Here is a 16,457-nt window from a genome sequence, read left to right on the forward strand (position 1 = left end):
GTATGGCCATGTTGGTTTTGATGGCTATCCAACACACTTTTGCTTTTAAAAAACAGTCTCCCAAAATGTAGTTTGTAACTGAAAAACATCAAAACTAATCCCCCCTCCCTTGAGAGTCTGTGTGTGGGGGGGGGGGTTCATAATATTTTTTCCTGTCCCTCACCTCAAGATTATTGGAGGTTTTGCTACATAGTGCGGACGGTGTAATGATCTCCTCCAACAGCCCCTAGTCCATCCGACTGTCAGAGGAAGTATTCCATCCATGGAGCCAATAAGACCTCCATCGACAGAATACCAAAGGCCCGCCTGTCTCCTAATAAGCCATTCGGATCAAGGGTTCAGCGGGCAGTGTACTATGCTGTGTTTGGAATGGAGTACCCCGTCCGCCAGCCTTATCTGTGACTTCTGAGTCTTTCACTTCTGGTGTCCTACGGCCTTTTACTTCAGTCTCTCAAATTGGGGACCAAAAAGCCATTTTAGCTATTGACACAAAAGGTAGCAAAGCATAACAGCACAAGGTTTACTCAGGGAAGTGCTATGGGCTACAAACTGAATTCTGCAATAAAGAAACTAAAACACAGTAAATCAAAGTGTAGTTGGTGTTTTCATTTAAAGAGGCAAAGTACTTCAACACATGCACATTTTAATAATATGAAAAAGGAATGTGAAATGGCTGGTGGGAAAACCAATGCGCTGTAAACTAAAGATAGTGAACACTAAAGAAAGGTCTAAAAAGCCAACAACACCCCTAAATACAGACTACATGCTGTTGATTTGAACCACTTTTACGACTGCAGAACCTAAGCCCACTAAATTACAAAACAACTATTTCCCATATATGCCTAGAGCAAATCATGTGGTATACATTTGTAAAAAAAACTAATTCACAGGGTGCCACGCACTGATTCAACAATAGAATTTACTAATATTAAACATTTCAGGATGTTGCCACAAATATGTGTATGTTTTGCTCTTTACTATGACAAAGTAATATCTATGGGATGTGATACTCTTGAAACATTAGAAATACAAAACAATGAGTATTCGAGCAAACTCTGGCCCATATTTATACTTTTTGACGCAAACCTGCAAGGTTTGCATCAAAAAGTATAACGCCGGCTACTGCCATTCTTACGCACCAGCCGGGCGTGATATTTAAGGAATGATGCTCCTAGGCCCAACACAGACATCCTTTCACCATGGGCAAGGGTGCCTCTGTTGCATGTAGGATTAGGGCACTTTCTGCACAAAATCAACCCCCTGAGGTAGAATGCAGCACACATGAAAAGAAGAAAAATGAGGAGAAATAAAGGTATTTCTCCTCGCTGCACTTCACCTAGGCTCGAAATCCATGGCTGCTGCTTGGAAACACACACACAACACCCATGGAATGCCTCCCCGGCACAGAGTAAGGCAATGCAGCGATTTGCATTGCGTTGCTTTACTCAAGATTTATGAAGCTACTCAGGGCCACAAAAGGTGGCCTTGCATGGCTTCATAAATCTAATTTTATTGGTGCAAGAGTGACGCAATGGGGCTTGTAAATATGCCCCTTAGTTTTAACACTACAGATTTTACACTTAAGCTAAAAAGATACGGATCATTTCTTTTTGGATTCCCAATTGACAAAAAATGGCCCAGGCACCAATATTACAGTGGACGCCATTAGTTTAGCAGATAGTTAAAAATAAAGTAGTAATCTCATGGAAATCAACGGAAAAAAGGCCCAACTGGCCCTAAAACCGTCTCACAACTGCTAAAAAGAGGCTCACACACTGATTGCCCTGAGTCCAGGGACAAAAATATAACAAAAAGGGAATGCTCAACGGATCAGAATCTGCTATCCTTCATCTGGACTTAAGCCTGGCTTGGGTTTTTTATAGCCAAAAGATACCAGTTATACCAGCAATTGGAAAATGCGTCCAGTGAGTTCCTTTGGTTTCTGTGCTTGAATCCGTCTACAAATCTTAGATCATGCGTCCACCATATGTGAGCAGAATTCCAGGTCGTGTCATCAATAATTGATCCAGGTGTGAAGCATGCACCCCTCATTTTTGGTCAAATGTCCCCAAAAGGAGGTTGATTATGAATACAATCAAATATCAATTCCAAGTTTGAAAAGAATTTGAAGGTTTTATGTTTTGCGGCCAATAACCTCGAGAACCAGAGCACAACACCGGGAGAGATGTAATATCTTGGTACAAATCTGAGGGTAGGAGATACGAAACAACCTTCGAACTAAGTTGATTATTGTGGGTGTACCTTACCAAGAATTATGCCTTGATAAACAGCATTATCTCAAAACACACATTGGCTATTTGGAGTTTTTTAAATATGTTTTTTGGTTGATTGAATCATACAATTATGAATAAAGAAATATGAATTTTTGAGAAAACACACCAGATTTCAACTTTTTGCCACCTTAGAATTAATATTTTACTGTATTCATAACTAACCTCTTTCTGGGTACGTTTGTCTAAAAAAATGCACCAATTAGAGGTTGGTGCGAGAGGTTCAAGCACCGAGCTTATGGTGTCTACACAACTGTCTACAATAAAATCCCAGATTTTTTGCCCATCATTCACATTTTCAGGAGGAAGGCCCTCGGGTACTACACTTTTGTAAGGATAACCTGCTAGGAAAAGGTACTGGAAACCCTTGACATCCCTGATTTGATATTTCAGTAATGTGAAGGGATTTCTTAATCTACATCAGGAGTTACTCATGCAATTCCTCTCTGAATTCCAATCTTTCTGTTTTTTCTTTAGTATCTCTATTGTCCTTTCAACAGGAACAGTGCTCAAACAATGGGTCATAACTTCAACAATTGATAAAACTACCAAGACATTCCCAAAATATTGCCCAAAAACTTTTATAATCAGTTCATGCTGAATACATCCTCTAGTTCGAATAGTAAGTGCTCCCCGCCTTAGAAGTGCATTTTAACCACCTCTGCCTCACAGGGTCAAAACCAGACTCTTATGCAGCATTAATCAAGGCCCCATCTTAAACTCAAGAGCGGATGTCCAATGAGTGAAGATTAAAAAGGGGTATGTACAATTTGCTGAAAGAGTGTATATGTCATCAAGTGGCAGATGCACCATTCCACCGGGCTTATAGGTCCCCTTCTCAATTAAGAATGTAAATGCAGTGTTTCCCTCTGCCACCAGAAACCTTTCACCTCCTAGCCCCTCACCTCTGGGCCCTGTCACTTGCCCTGCCTTCTTGAGGACAAGACAATCACAACTTGTTTATCATAGCCTGGACGACCATACAAAACATGGCAGCTCAAGATATAGAAATTAAACAATATCCTCACCCAGAAGAAGTGAGCTCACATCGGAGGTTAACCAACTGACTCTTAGGCTCACTCTTGGTAGCCTGGATTGAAGGCAAGTAAAAACATGCAGTGCAGCAGAGGTAAATGTATTATTCATTCAAGTAAATGCGCAGCAAGACGAGAGAACAGTCAACAACCACCACTGCCAACTCAACTGTCTCTGTCCTCAGATTCCATTACCTTGGAAACCCCAACATTTCCAAGCAGAGCTCAACACATCTCCCCCCCTTACAACATTTCACAACCTAATACATGTAAAAAAAAACATTAAATTATAGAATTAACATAAAGTAAACCTAATCACAAGCACACGTGCACACAACAAAAGTATAAATGGATACACTTACAAAATGCTGAAATCATATATAAAAAACAGCCAGCAAGATACACTAGAACAACGGAAAGTGACATGGTGTAACATTGAAAATGTTTCCCTTCTGCAGAAAGAAACTGTGGAATGTTGCAGGGAGATATAGAGTAGTAATTGTCACCAATCCCTAACTTCGGAATGGAATGCAAATGGGGTACAAGATAACAATCAATTGTTCATAAGAAACACATGAAATTTATTGCAAACGTGTCTTCTTCTCTGAGAAACTCTGAGAAACTCCACAACTACCCAACTCATGCTCCCTTCTTAACCATACCTTCCACAATCATTTTCCATGCAACACAAACCCCTTTCCTATCAAAGACTGAATCTCTACATTTCACGCCATGTGCTACGGAAAGTTTGTCCTTATTCCAGCACTTACCGTCCTCTAATCTCTACACACTCTTCCTCATCTCCATCACCCTTAAAGGCATGAAAACCAAGACTTGCCCTTGGGTAAAATCCTCAACATTTTAATTGTAACAAAATCAGCCTCAGGTACTTTAACTTCCCTTCCACTTTTTCCCAGCTTTTTTCTTCCGTAGACCTAGCAATAGAAAATTCCCCCATGCACTGCCTTAACATTTTAGACAAAGGAATTCTGCCTCTCAGCAACAAAAAAGGAGGTACTCCAGTGTCAGCATTGGAAGTTGTTCTGACAACCCACAACACATTTTCTCAGTTCTAATAAACAATTAAACCCATGTGCTTTGGCTAATTGTACATTATCCTTAATTACTTTGTTGAATCTCTCGAAAATACCATTATTTCTTGGATGGTATAATTAGGTCTTGATGTTTTTGAACCCCCAAAAATTCAAAAACTCAACAAACTACACCGATGTTAACTGACTTCTGTGTCCATTAAAACTGTATCAGGTATCCCTATTCTAGCAAAAATTTATTATAAAATTCTATATCTTTGGAGCTAGTAGCTGCTTTTGCAAGCTTGACCTCAGGCCATCAGTTGTAAAAATCTATGACCTTTATGCCATACTCCAACACTCCCCTAGAAATCACCATGGGACCTATGCCATCAATATCTAACTTGCTCCAGGCCTTGTGGTGTACACTTATTGCTTCCACTAGACTGGGAACATAGACCTAGGATTTGCCACTAAAGGCACAATATAAGCAATCTCTCACAAAGTATTCAACACTTCTGTCTAACTCTGGTTACCAAAAATGTTCATGAATTCTCCTTTTATCGAACACATACCAAAGTACCCCTCATGGTCCAAGAATACAACTTTACTTCTCATTCCATGGGGCAACACCAGGACATTGAACTGGAATATAAGTCAGATATCTATGGATAACTCCTCAAACACGTCTATGCACATCACTTGAACCTTCACTGAATTTCCACAGAGACCACCCTTGAAGAATGCTGTCTCTTACTTCCATCATTTCTTTGTCGGGATTACATGCAGTTACCCCTCCTCCTGTGACATGGCTCCTTCTGAGTGAACTTCAACAGTACACCCAGATTCCACGTCATCACCATATATCTCAACCTAACTTTGGTCACATCCTGGAAGATGTGAAAGACAATCAGCCAACACATTTTGGGGGACCTGGTAAGTAATCCAACATGATCACACTTTAATTCCAGGTATCAAACGTTTTCAGGGGAATGGCTTATGCTATCTTACTTTTTATCAAATTAAATTAAACTCTTGATCCACCACATCGTTCCACTCAAATTTTATATTTATTTTAAAGGTAATCTCAGGCTGCATGTTTTTTCAACACACCTGGGGATAAATCTGGTATAAAATTCAACTAACCCCATGAAGGACTGCAACTAATCCTTGTTTTCAGGAAGTGTAAAATCTTTAATAGCTATCACCAGACTTGCTTGTGGTTTAACACCACTAGCTGATAATTTATTACCCAGGTAATCGATACTTAGAGTATCAAATGTACACTTCTCCGCACTAAGAGTGACTCCCCTTCCTTTCAAAATGCACAACACTTGATGCAATCACTCATCCTGCTACTTCAGATCACTCCCACAGACCAACACATCATACTGGAAAGCTATGATGCCTTCCATTCCTTTAAACAAACTCTCTACAACCCTCTGTGAAACTGCAGAAGCTTACCAGAATGGCATGAATTTGAATTCGTACACTCCGCCAGGAGTTATGAAGGCTGTGAGATGTCTAGAATCCTTATGAAGGCTAATTTGATAGGAAGCAGAGGTCATGTCCAACAAGCTGAAAAATGTTCCCTCCTTGAGTTTGAACAGCATTTCTGTGATATTGGGAAGGGGGTGGCGGTCCACCCAAATCTGGGTGTATAAACCATGTAAATTCACACACATCCACAATGATCCATTAGCTTTGCAGGCTAAAACAATCAAGCCACCAGTCAGAACTTTCTATTGGTTCTATCACATCTTGCACACAGAGTTTGTCCAATTCTTTTCTTAGCTTGTATCTCAAAGCTAAAAGTACTCTGTGAACCTTACCCACAGCGGGACAAGCATTGTCCAAAACCATTATTTTGTGCACATATCCTTTAATTTTAAACAAACCATGTTTTTTTGTTATACTTCAGGATAAGTTCTCACCCTTTCATTTTTCTCAACAGAAAGTATCTTGACAAATTCCTTGCTTAACATGACCAGATTAGGGTTTTTGGGATCCAATAATTGCCTTAAATTATTTTGGTCATATCACTCCAATAACAGGCATCATCCTTTGCTATATTTATCTCCCCCTCAGTTACACAGTCCTTAAAGTTGAACTTTGCCCAAAATTCACCGACTTCAATGGATTTGCCACCATACCAAACAAAATGTATCAGTGAATGTTTTAAGGCACATTGGCAAAATGACGTAACCCAAACCTTTTTGCTTATCAAGGTAAAAGGCAACCTTGAATCTGCCATGACCTTTACTTTCATGTCATTTATACTCAATGAGCAAAAAGGCCTTTTAATCATGTCCAATGATACTCCCCACACCGTTTCAGCCCCAGTTTCCTTTGAAGATGTCCCAATGGTTAAAGCTTCACTCTCACGTGACATCATCATCATTAAATGGCTTGTCTCAACCTTGAAAATTTTGATAGGATAGATCTTCTTTGAAGATCTAGAAACCCTGGCAAAATGCTCCTCTTTCATACATTTAATGCACGTATGATCAATAGCAGGACACACAATAACATTTACCGAAAGAGATGTACAGCCACACCTATAGCACTCTAGAGGTTTTAGAGGGTTTTGCTTATTGAACTTCCTTGAGTCTTCCTTCCCCTTCATCTTCTTGTGCTTGGTATTAACAGCCAAAACATTCTGTGTATGTGACTTAGTATAGCCTTAGAACCTGCCGTAGCGGGCCATACTGGCCATTAAAGGCCCGCTCCAGCTTTAACAAGGGAGCAGGACTTTAATTGCCCGTATAGCCCAGCTACGAAGGGTTATAAGGCTATTAGAACATTCTGCCACAAAAGGGCAGAATGTTCTAATAAAGAAAACAAAGCCCTCATGGAGCCCAAGGGATTAAAATCCCCTCGGGCACTGTGAGGCCTTTATTTACAGCTCTTGCTTTGGAATGTTGACACACCGGGCTTTTACCAGTCAGTAAAAGCCCAGAGCACTCCATTGTTCTAAAATCCTTTAAAGTAATTTGTTCCATGAACAACATTGTACTTTCAATTCTGGCTGCTACTTTTATGGCTTTCTCTAAAGTTACATTTGGAGTTGACAACAAGGCTTCCTGGACCATTTTATTATTGTTTTTGCCCACTAGTTTGTCTCTGATCATCGCTTCCTCAAAGAACTTGTTTTCACAAGACACTGTAAGAATCCTTAATTCTCCCACCAAGCTTGCAATGGGCTTTCCTGTGATTTGAACTCTCTTTGTGCCTCTCCATGGTAACATTTTTGCATGCTTTGAACCTTAAATCCAACGATTTGATGGCAGAGGAATACTCATCAACATTAGTACCTTCTCACTCTCCATCACTTGCAAAACGACTTCTCTCAGAGCAAGTTTCAAAATATTGTATCTCTCAGCCCCCAAACAATGTATTAATATGGGAAATGTTTTCTTATGAGTAAAGGACTCTCCTTCTAAGGCATCAAGGTGTGCCTCGAAACCTTTGCATTGTTCCCAATCTGATTCTGGAACAACAGGATCGGGAGAAAACGCAGGTGGAGGAACAACGGAGTGCCTCATGTTTATTTAAGTAAGGATGTGCCACAACAGTAATAAGGCTCAGTAGAAATAAGGGCGAGCACAGGAGGCAATAATTGTAAATGTTGCCAAGTAAGCAATGACAAGGCACAGCATCTATCAAGGTGAGTACATATAGAGTGAAGTGATTCAAGCTGTAACTGACCAAACACATAGGGCAGCCAGTCTGGCCAGGTAAAATGACACCAACCACAGATGCTCCTAAAAGTGGTGTCCCTATTTATTTAAGATGTTGCTTAACTGCCGAGGTTAATTGGTAACCTGCACCCACATCACTGCCCTAAGCTTGCATCGATGCACAAGGCAGTTAAATCATACCCATCTTTAATGGCCCTGTAGCAGGCGTTGATCCTGAATGTGAGTCAAAGTGTGGCAAGATGCTACTTCTGAATGCAATGTGCACACCCTTAAGATGGCACTGGATGCTGACAGTGCCTCCGATGCATCACAGTTCAATGAGCCGGGCCGAGCTGGTGATGTGCACTCTCTCAAGATGGTGCTGAACGTTGATGATGCAGATGTTACCTGCAATGCATCAAAGTGTGCCAGTGCTCCGAGATGCACGAGCAACCCGTTCCAAATGCAGAGACTAGTTAGGATCCCAGCACTCATCTTGACCAGCTACACTCGTCCTCATCGCCACTAATAAGATGCATTGCAGCAGACGTGAGTGTATTATTCATTCAAGTAAATGTGTAGCAAGAAGAGAGAAAAGCCAGCCACCGCCACCACCTACTCAACTGTCTCTCACCTCAAATTCCATCACCTTGAAAACCCCAACATTCTTAAGCAGAACCCAACGGCAAGCAGGTCCAACCTTCCTTCTTCAGATAGGAAGGCTGTCCTTCAAGCAATAGGGTAGTCCTTCTTCTGCATCTTCCACAGGTCCACAAATGTTCTGATGAGTGGTTCTACTTTTACACCTGGTGGCATCTTTTGAGTGGAGAATTCCAAGACCTACCCCACAAACTAGTTCTAGTCTGTTCTTCCTATTCCCCTGGTCCTGGCTCCAAACTGTCTAGGGTAACATAGGCAAGGGCAGGCCTGTTGTCAGGTTCTTTTGTGTGTGCTGTGGGCAACGTCCTCTGAAATGAATATGAACGCAGTGTATAACTTCGCCCCAGCCGTCCTTCCAAGAAGACCCCCGTCCCACTACATTAAGGTACCCTTGTTCACTGTCTGGGCCCAATGCACATTCTTGATGGGGGAACCTTTAACAGGCCCAGGGAGTTGGATACTCCTGGAAAGGCTTCTGAATCTTTGGGCAGGAAATGCCATCTTCCTAAAAGTGGCATTTTCCAAATTATAATCTGAAATCTGACTTTACCCTTAAAGAATATTTGAAAGTACAATTCATTTAAGTGTAAACATAATTTCTCTACCTGCTCCCAATCTGAAGATAGCACTAACTAACTGAAATAAGGTAACTCAGTGATAGCCTATAGGAGAGATAGGCCCTACAGCAATGAAAAAACACGTGAGGAGATTTTCACTGTTAGGACATGTAAAACTTAAACACATGTATCCTATCCTACTTTGTAAATAACATGCTCCTGCCGTATGGGCTTTTAGGGGCTACATTAGGGTGGGTTAAAAGCATGGTTCGAGCCTGGCAAAAGGTTTAGTAGGGCAGGTCGATTTGGCAGTTTAAAACTGCACAACAGGCTTCAGTGGCAGGCCTGAGACATGTTTTAAAAGGTTACTTCGTGGACTGCACAATGAATGCTGATGCCTACTAGAAGGAGTTAATTTACAGGCCATGGGTACAAGTACTAGCATTTACTAGGGACTTACAAGTAAATCAAATGTGCCAATCAGGTGTAGCCCAATTTTACCATGTTAAGAAGACAGCACAAGCACTTTGGCACTTGTTAGCAGGAGTAAAGTGCAAAGGGTCCTGATGCCAACAAAAATTCGCTCAGCAAAGTAAGGGATTGAAGGTAAAATGATTGGGGGAATACCATGCTAGGGATGTCAGGTCTAACAAGCCCTGCAGTATTTCCAGTATTTCTTATTGTCAGGTTGTTGCTGTGGTTCATTTAATCACCAATCAAGTTCAACATCCTTTTGAAAATGACATCTGCATAAATGAGAAAAGTTTTCTTTTTTTGACTAAATAGTCGTCCGGTAATGGAGGCAGTCCATCGTTCAAGAGGTTCAAGGCAAATAAGGAGAACACAAGAAGAAAACATCATCATTCTCTATCACTAGATGCAGTTCTGGAACCTGCTCCTGCTAAGTCAGCAACAGATTTGACATATTCGAATGTTAGTGTTCCTATGTTAAACCTATCTAAGCCACTGCTTTTCTTGTACCAAACTCTTTTAATCATGTTTCTATTTCTTATTCTGACTTCAAATTAGTGAAGGAAAATAGCTGATACTAGATGAAGGTTACCTTGCTCTTTCTCAACAGCCAAAAAACGGAGTCCCTGCTCTTCGGTTCAGTTGATCAATTACTAACACCTTGAGCAAGAACAGAAACCATGTGCCCCGCAACAATGTCAACGTAGAAAATAAGCAACCTAAGTATGTGCTCTACCTTCTATGTTATCTTTGTGGTATGCTCTGTATGCTTATCATTCCACAGAAAATAGTTTAGAATGAGTTCTTTCTAACCTTCAAATGGCACACAATTAAGGGCTTGCCTTATTCTTAGCTCAACCATGAGGAATCATATCAAGCCTATCCTCAAAACTCCCTGTCATAGGTTGTTGTTCAAACCCTGCTTGGTTCACAAGGAACTTCACAGACACATTCCAGAATAGTACAACTGGATCTTCCATTCATGCAAGCCCTTCTGAATCCTGAGATCAGCAGCCCATAATCTTATTGCCATCAGGTCATTTAGGTGCAAAAGACAATAGTGGACAAACACTTCATGTGTAGGGCTCTACACTTTGCAATAAACTACCTTTTCATTTAAGACTACAAAACAACTTACTGGAGAACGTGAGAGGAAGGAAGACCCATCTCTTCTGCTAGGATGAAGAGGCACACCCATTGATTATTTCCAACCTTTGCATAATTTTCTTGTTTCCCAATAGACTTTTACGTATTTAATACTGTAGTGTGATTCTGCTCTATTTTTTGTTTTGGTGGCAAGCAAGGCGCTGCTGCAGGTTATTCCTTGTTCTTTTGTAGGAATTCTCTCCAGCCTAAACGGGTACTCATGGCTCAATAATTTCTATGTTAGTAAACCTAACTGTGCATCAATGTCAGGAGCCTCCAAGCGGTTCTTGGTGAAATGTATTGAATGCCTGAATGGTACATTTTCTCTCACTGGTCTCGGGTAGAAACTACCAAATCTCAGTAATGCATTCCTGTCTGTTCTCTCTGTGAGTACCTTAGTTTTTATTTTTCCAGTAGTAGCTAAGACAAAAAAGTCCATAACTTATAATTCTATGTTACTATAGATGACAGCACAGTTCCGATTGGGTTCCTTCACATTAAGGCTCACCATAATGTGATCAACACTTCTTATAATACACTACTTGGTATTGGCTGTGAAGTATAGGTGGAAATACCTTGAGTGATGGTAGGGACATGCAGGTAGGGTTGTAATCATCAGTTTACACACCAGTAGCTGCCCGCACCGAAGTGTAACATCAAGAAGTTATTGACCAGTTAGATAATGTGCCATTCACTAATTTTCATATTGTGAACCTCAGATATGTACTCTTAGGCCCATGTATTGTGATTTTGGATCTGGGTAGTACTAAAGACACACCCTAGTATAATGAATGGAAGCAGTGCACTACAGAATATCCTAAATATGTGACAGAGAATTCTATTCATGGCGGTGTCATATATAAATGGATCTTATGAACAATGGTTGATAAGGATATTAATTTGATAGCCCCCTAATAAGCAATGGTCATTCTAGCTCTTTGGTAATGAACTGAGAGATGATGTGACCAAGGTAGTGTTTTTCTCTGGCCCACTGACAATGTTTAAATCATATTTCTGTAGCAGACACGGATCTGCAAATTATACTGTAAACACTAAGCTAACATTTCCCTCTTTCACAACTTTGAGCCCACGATTATGGCTTACAAGCAATTTTCCCTACTAATTTAAAAGGTGAAGGTTCTGACCACAGTAATTCCAGTTTGGCTGCAACATTATTCATAATTATTGTTTTAAAAGAACAGACATTTGTACAAGGTGAGTGAAGTTAGAGAGAAAAGGAAGGGATTATCTCACCCGATTCAGCTTCTGGTTGAATACCACGAGATCTGAAAATGTGGCCTGTGATAAGAATTTTCCAAGATTGTTGTCCAGCCAGGCCTTGAAAGACACACTGTCACAGCCAACACCTGTTTAGAAACGAAGGCGTAAAATGTTATTAGAAGTGAATAAATGCCATTTCCACTGACATGTGTAGATGTGTGTACACATAATACTGTGTATAGTTGTCAGGAGTTGGAAATACGAGTTTAACGTTCCAGAAGGTCGCTCCAGGTCAGTGCAAGAGCAGGTGAATGCCAAACGCACGCAGTACTGTAAACCAGTTTTTGTTTAAAATATAAATTTATTTCTCCTTTAGAAAATGATAAACTTACTTTCACATATATATATATTGAACATCAATAGGAGTTAATAAACTATCACTACAGACAATAATAAAATCAATTGATTTTTTTGTTTTGACTATTCATGATAATCTGAAGGTTAGATTCCTAATAATGTGAAGGTTAGATGCCTCATCATTGTTATACAACTATTAAAAAGATTCAATGTAGATTTCCCTTGATTTACTGTGACTTGAAATAATGGGGACCTGGAACCAGTTCACTGCGAAGAGCACTGACAATATTTTGGCACATTGGGGTGATAACAGAGGGGGCCCTCCTACATTCCCAGAGCCAGCACAGTCAAAGCACTCCTCAAAATTAATATTGAATTATTTGTTCCAGCCTGATCATTCTATAGGCTATGAGTTAAGAGCCATCTGGTAAATGATGTCACAACAGGTCTCAAAACCCCTGATGATTTCATCAAACAAAACATTATAGAGTGCCTGTTGTTGGTGATTGCTAGATATTCAGGACTGGCGAAAGAGAACCGTTTTTCTCTACACTGGATTGAATATAGCCTTAGAACCGGCCGTAGCGGGCTCTACCGGCTATTAAAGGCCCGCTCCCCGCGTTAAATGCCCGAGCCGAAGGCTCGCTCCCGAGTTAAATGCCCGAGCCGAAGGCGAGGGCATTTAACAAGGGAAAGGGCCTTTAATAGCCGGTAGAGCCCGCTACGGCGGGTTCTAAGGCTATTAGAACATTCTGCCACTCAGGGCAGAATGTTCTCTTAAAATAAACAAATTGGTCACGGAGCCCCGAGGGGATTAGAATCCCCTCCGGCTCCGTGAGGCTTTGTTCACAGCTGCTGCTGTGAACAAAGCCCATTGGAATGTTGGCGCTGCGAGCTTTTACAGGCTAGTAAAAGCCCGCAGCACTCCATTGTTTTCAATGGAGCCCCCAACATTCCAATGTTCTAATTCTGCTTAAAGACACCCACTAATTAACTTCCAGGACCGTATTACAGAAGTGTCCCAGGGGCGCAACAGGTGTTTGTGTTCTTTGTGCATCCCCGGAGCTCTTTGGTATTTCAGAAGGCACGACAGATGCTTGTGCTACCCCTTCTGTAATACAGCTAGTGCTGGAGCACATGGAGCTCCTGCTCCATTGAGAGAGTGAATTCTATCATTTGTATGGGGGAGTAGCCCCATGCAAATGAGGGAATCTGTTTGCCTCTGTGGCAGTGCTGTATTACCAAAGTGGTTGCGGAGGCAAACATGTCTTAAGGAGGCGCACAGAAAGTGTACCACAAAAGATGGCGCACTTCAGAACGCTTCCTAAAGGTAGCCCTCTGGAGGGGAAAAAGGGGGTCCCATCGACCCCCCCCAGATATCCCCTTCCAGGCAGAGGCAGTCATTCACTTCACCAGCCTGTGAGGTGTTCTCTCTTCCCTCTTGAAAGTTAAGTCGTGTTGGCGGTTGGACAGAGACACACAGAGAAGCGTTTAAAGTGCTGCTCTGTATTTTTCTTGTATGTGCTGGCTTGGGGGCAGAGTGAGTTCACAGCTGCCCTGGGGGTAGCACATTCTTCCAAATAGGACGCAGTTTCCTTATTTGCACCTGGCACACCTGCTTTAACCCCTTCGCTGCCAGGCCTTTTCCCCCTCAGGTGCCAGGCCTTTTTTTGGCTATTTGGGGCAGTTTACGCTTAGGCCCTCATAACTTTTTGTCCACATAAGCTACCCATGCCAAATTTGCGTCCTTTTTTTTCAACATCCTAGGGATTCCAGAGGTACCCAGAGTTTGTGGGTTCCCTTGAAGGAGACCAAGAAATTAGTCAAAATACAGCAAAAAATTCGTTTTGTTTTACAAAATGGGAAAAAGGGCTGCAGAAGAAGGCTTGTGTTTTTTTCCCTGAAAATGGCATCAACAAAGGGTTTGTGGTGCTAAAATCACCATCTTCCCCGCTTTCAGGAACAGGCAGACTTGATTCAGAAAACCAAATTTTTCAACACAATTTTGGCATTTGGCTTTTTTTAGAGCTATATGTATTTATTAAATGTGATAGTTTTTAAACTTGAACTGAGAAAGATTCCTGTGCCTGCCATGACACTGCTATTAGTGAACTAAGAAGCATGTCAGGAGTCATCATGTACCTCCTATTTGTGACCTAGATTCTTACTATAGATAAGCCACATTATCAGCTAGTTTTGTACAGAGCAGATCCTGAACTCGCGTACTTGAAGTTTGAAGGTGATCTGAACTCTCATACAAAACAATGAGCAAAAAAGACTTAGGGGGTCAGTACGACCCCGGCGGTCGGTGTTATAGTGGCGGTAGTACCGCCAACAGGCTGGCGGTACATACCGCCATATAATGACATTGGCAGTTTGGCAAAAGCCAAATCGCCAATGTCCCACACCGACTGCCACAGCGGTAACGACCACCACGCTGGAGATTATAGTCCGCAGGCCGGCGGCCGTCACTAGGCCGCCCACAGTAATATGTCCCCGCCCACCGCCATGTTTTCCGGGATTTATGTATTGCCACGAAAACCATGGTGGTAGGCACTATCAGTGCCAGGGAATTCCTTCTCTGGCACTGATAGGGGTCTCCCCTGCCCTCCTCCCCCTCCCCAGTCTCCTCCTCCACCCTCACCCTCCCCCTCCTGACCCCCCGACATACACACACATACACACGCATACAAACATGCATACCCACATTCACCCATGCATGCATGAATCCATGCACACCCACACACACTGACATACATACCAGCACACACGCATTCACCCATCACAACATACACACACACACTCACATTCATTCATGCGCACACGCATGACACACGCTCCACACCCGCATGCAGCACACAGACACAACACACACACCCCCACGCCCCCACACACACAACACCCCCCACCCACCTCTCCTGCCGGAGAATCTGACTTACCTGCTTGCAAGGGGTCCTCCGGCAGGAGACAGGACGCAGCGCTGCTGCCAGCAGTAGTGTCCCCCAGCAGAACACCTCCAGAGGTCTGCGGCAGTCTACTAGTGTGGCGCTGCTGCTGGCAGAAGCGCCACCTTACCGCTGTCCGCCGCCATGACTGTAGCCGGAATTCTGACAGCCTTCTGGTGGAATTCCAGCTGCGGTCATAATATGGCGGACGGTAGGTAGCCACAGCGACGGTCTTGTGGTGGCCGTCGCCATGGTGGTAGGCGGCCTTTGCCGCCTGTGTCATAATGAAGGCCTTAGTGAACTAAAATATTTACTTAGCATCACATAATCACACAATTTAGTCAAGCAGGGAAGCTGGGGTTATCCAGTTACACCATGTGTGCAAAGTTCAATTCAGCCAGTAGATATGTACCTTCTTCTGACCTCAAAGATTAAGGGGCACATTTATCAAGGAATCACAGAGTGCAGCAAGTCACCAGCTGCCCTGATAGGGAAAGGAGGGTAATGTAATGAATTTAACATAAAACAACTCATTCTAATCTGTTTCCAGCGCTAGAGCACATTGTGCTCCATAGTGCCAATGAAGGCACCCTTGCACCATAGGACACCTTCCTGCACAAAAACAATCTTCTGAGGCACTTTCCTCTTTCTATATGTGCTGAACACCCATGCTTTACCCATAGAACACCTTCCCAGGGCAGAGTAATGCACCACAGCGATCTGTTCTGCATTGCTTTACTCTAGATTTATCAGGCCAGACAAGGTGGCCTTGTGTGGCTTGATAAATCTAAATTGAGTCGTGCCACTCTTGCACCCTGTTGCGTGGCACAATGGAGACACAACTCATTAAGAAATATGCCCCTGAGGCTTTGCCTTTAATTCCTTGATTCTTGAAGGATTTGAACGAAGGTGAGTCATCCAATATTGACATTTAATTTTTGGCAGTTCGCAAAAGCCAAATCTTGCCCAAGCACATAAGTATGCTTTGCCAGGTGTGTAGTTAGAGTGGCACCGGGCCCAAGTGCTTGAGGGGCCTACCAAATATCCTTATGATTGCATATTTT

General features: G+C 42.3%; 1 protein-coding gene across 1 annotated transcript in view; it reads right to left on the bottom strand.

Annotated features, from left to right (window-relative positions):
- Positions 1-16,457, bottom strand: part of LOC138262378 (uncharacterized) — a 269,900-nt gene that overhangs the window by 232,147 nt on the left and 21,296 nt on the right. The window contains exon 7 of the mRNA XM_069212276.1: positions 12,125-12,237. Within this exon, the coding sequence (XP_069068377.1) occupies positions 12,125-12,237 (113 nt within the window). The remainder of the gene's footprint in view (positions 1-12,124; positions 12,238-16,457) is intronic.

This window comes from Pleurodeles waltl, chromosome 10, assembly GCF_031143425.1.
Source record: "Pleurodeles waltl isolate 20211129_DDA chromosome 10, aPleWal1.hap1.20221129, whole genome shotgun sequence".
Classification (NCBI taxonomy): Eukaryota; Metazoa; Chordata; class Amphibia; order Caudata; family Salamandridae; genus Pleurodeles; species Pleurodeles waltl.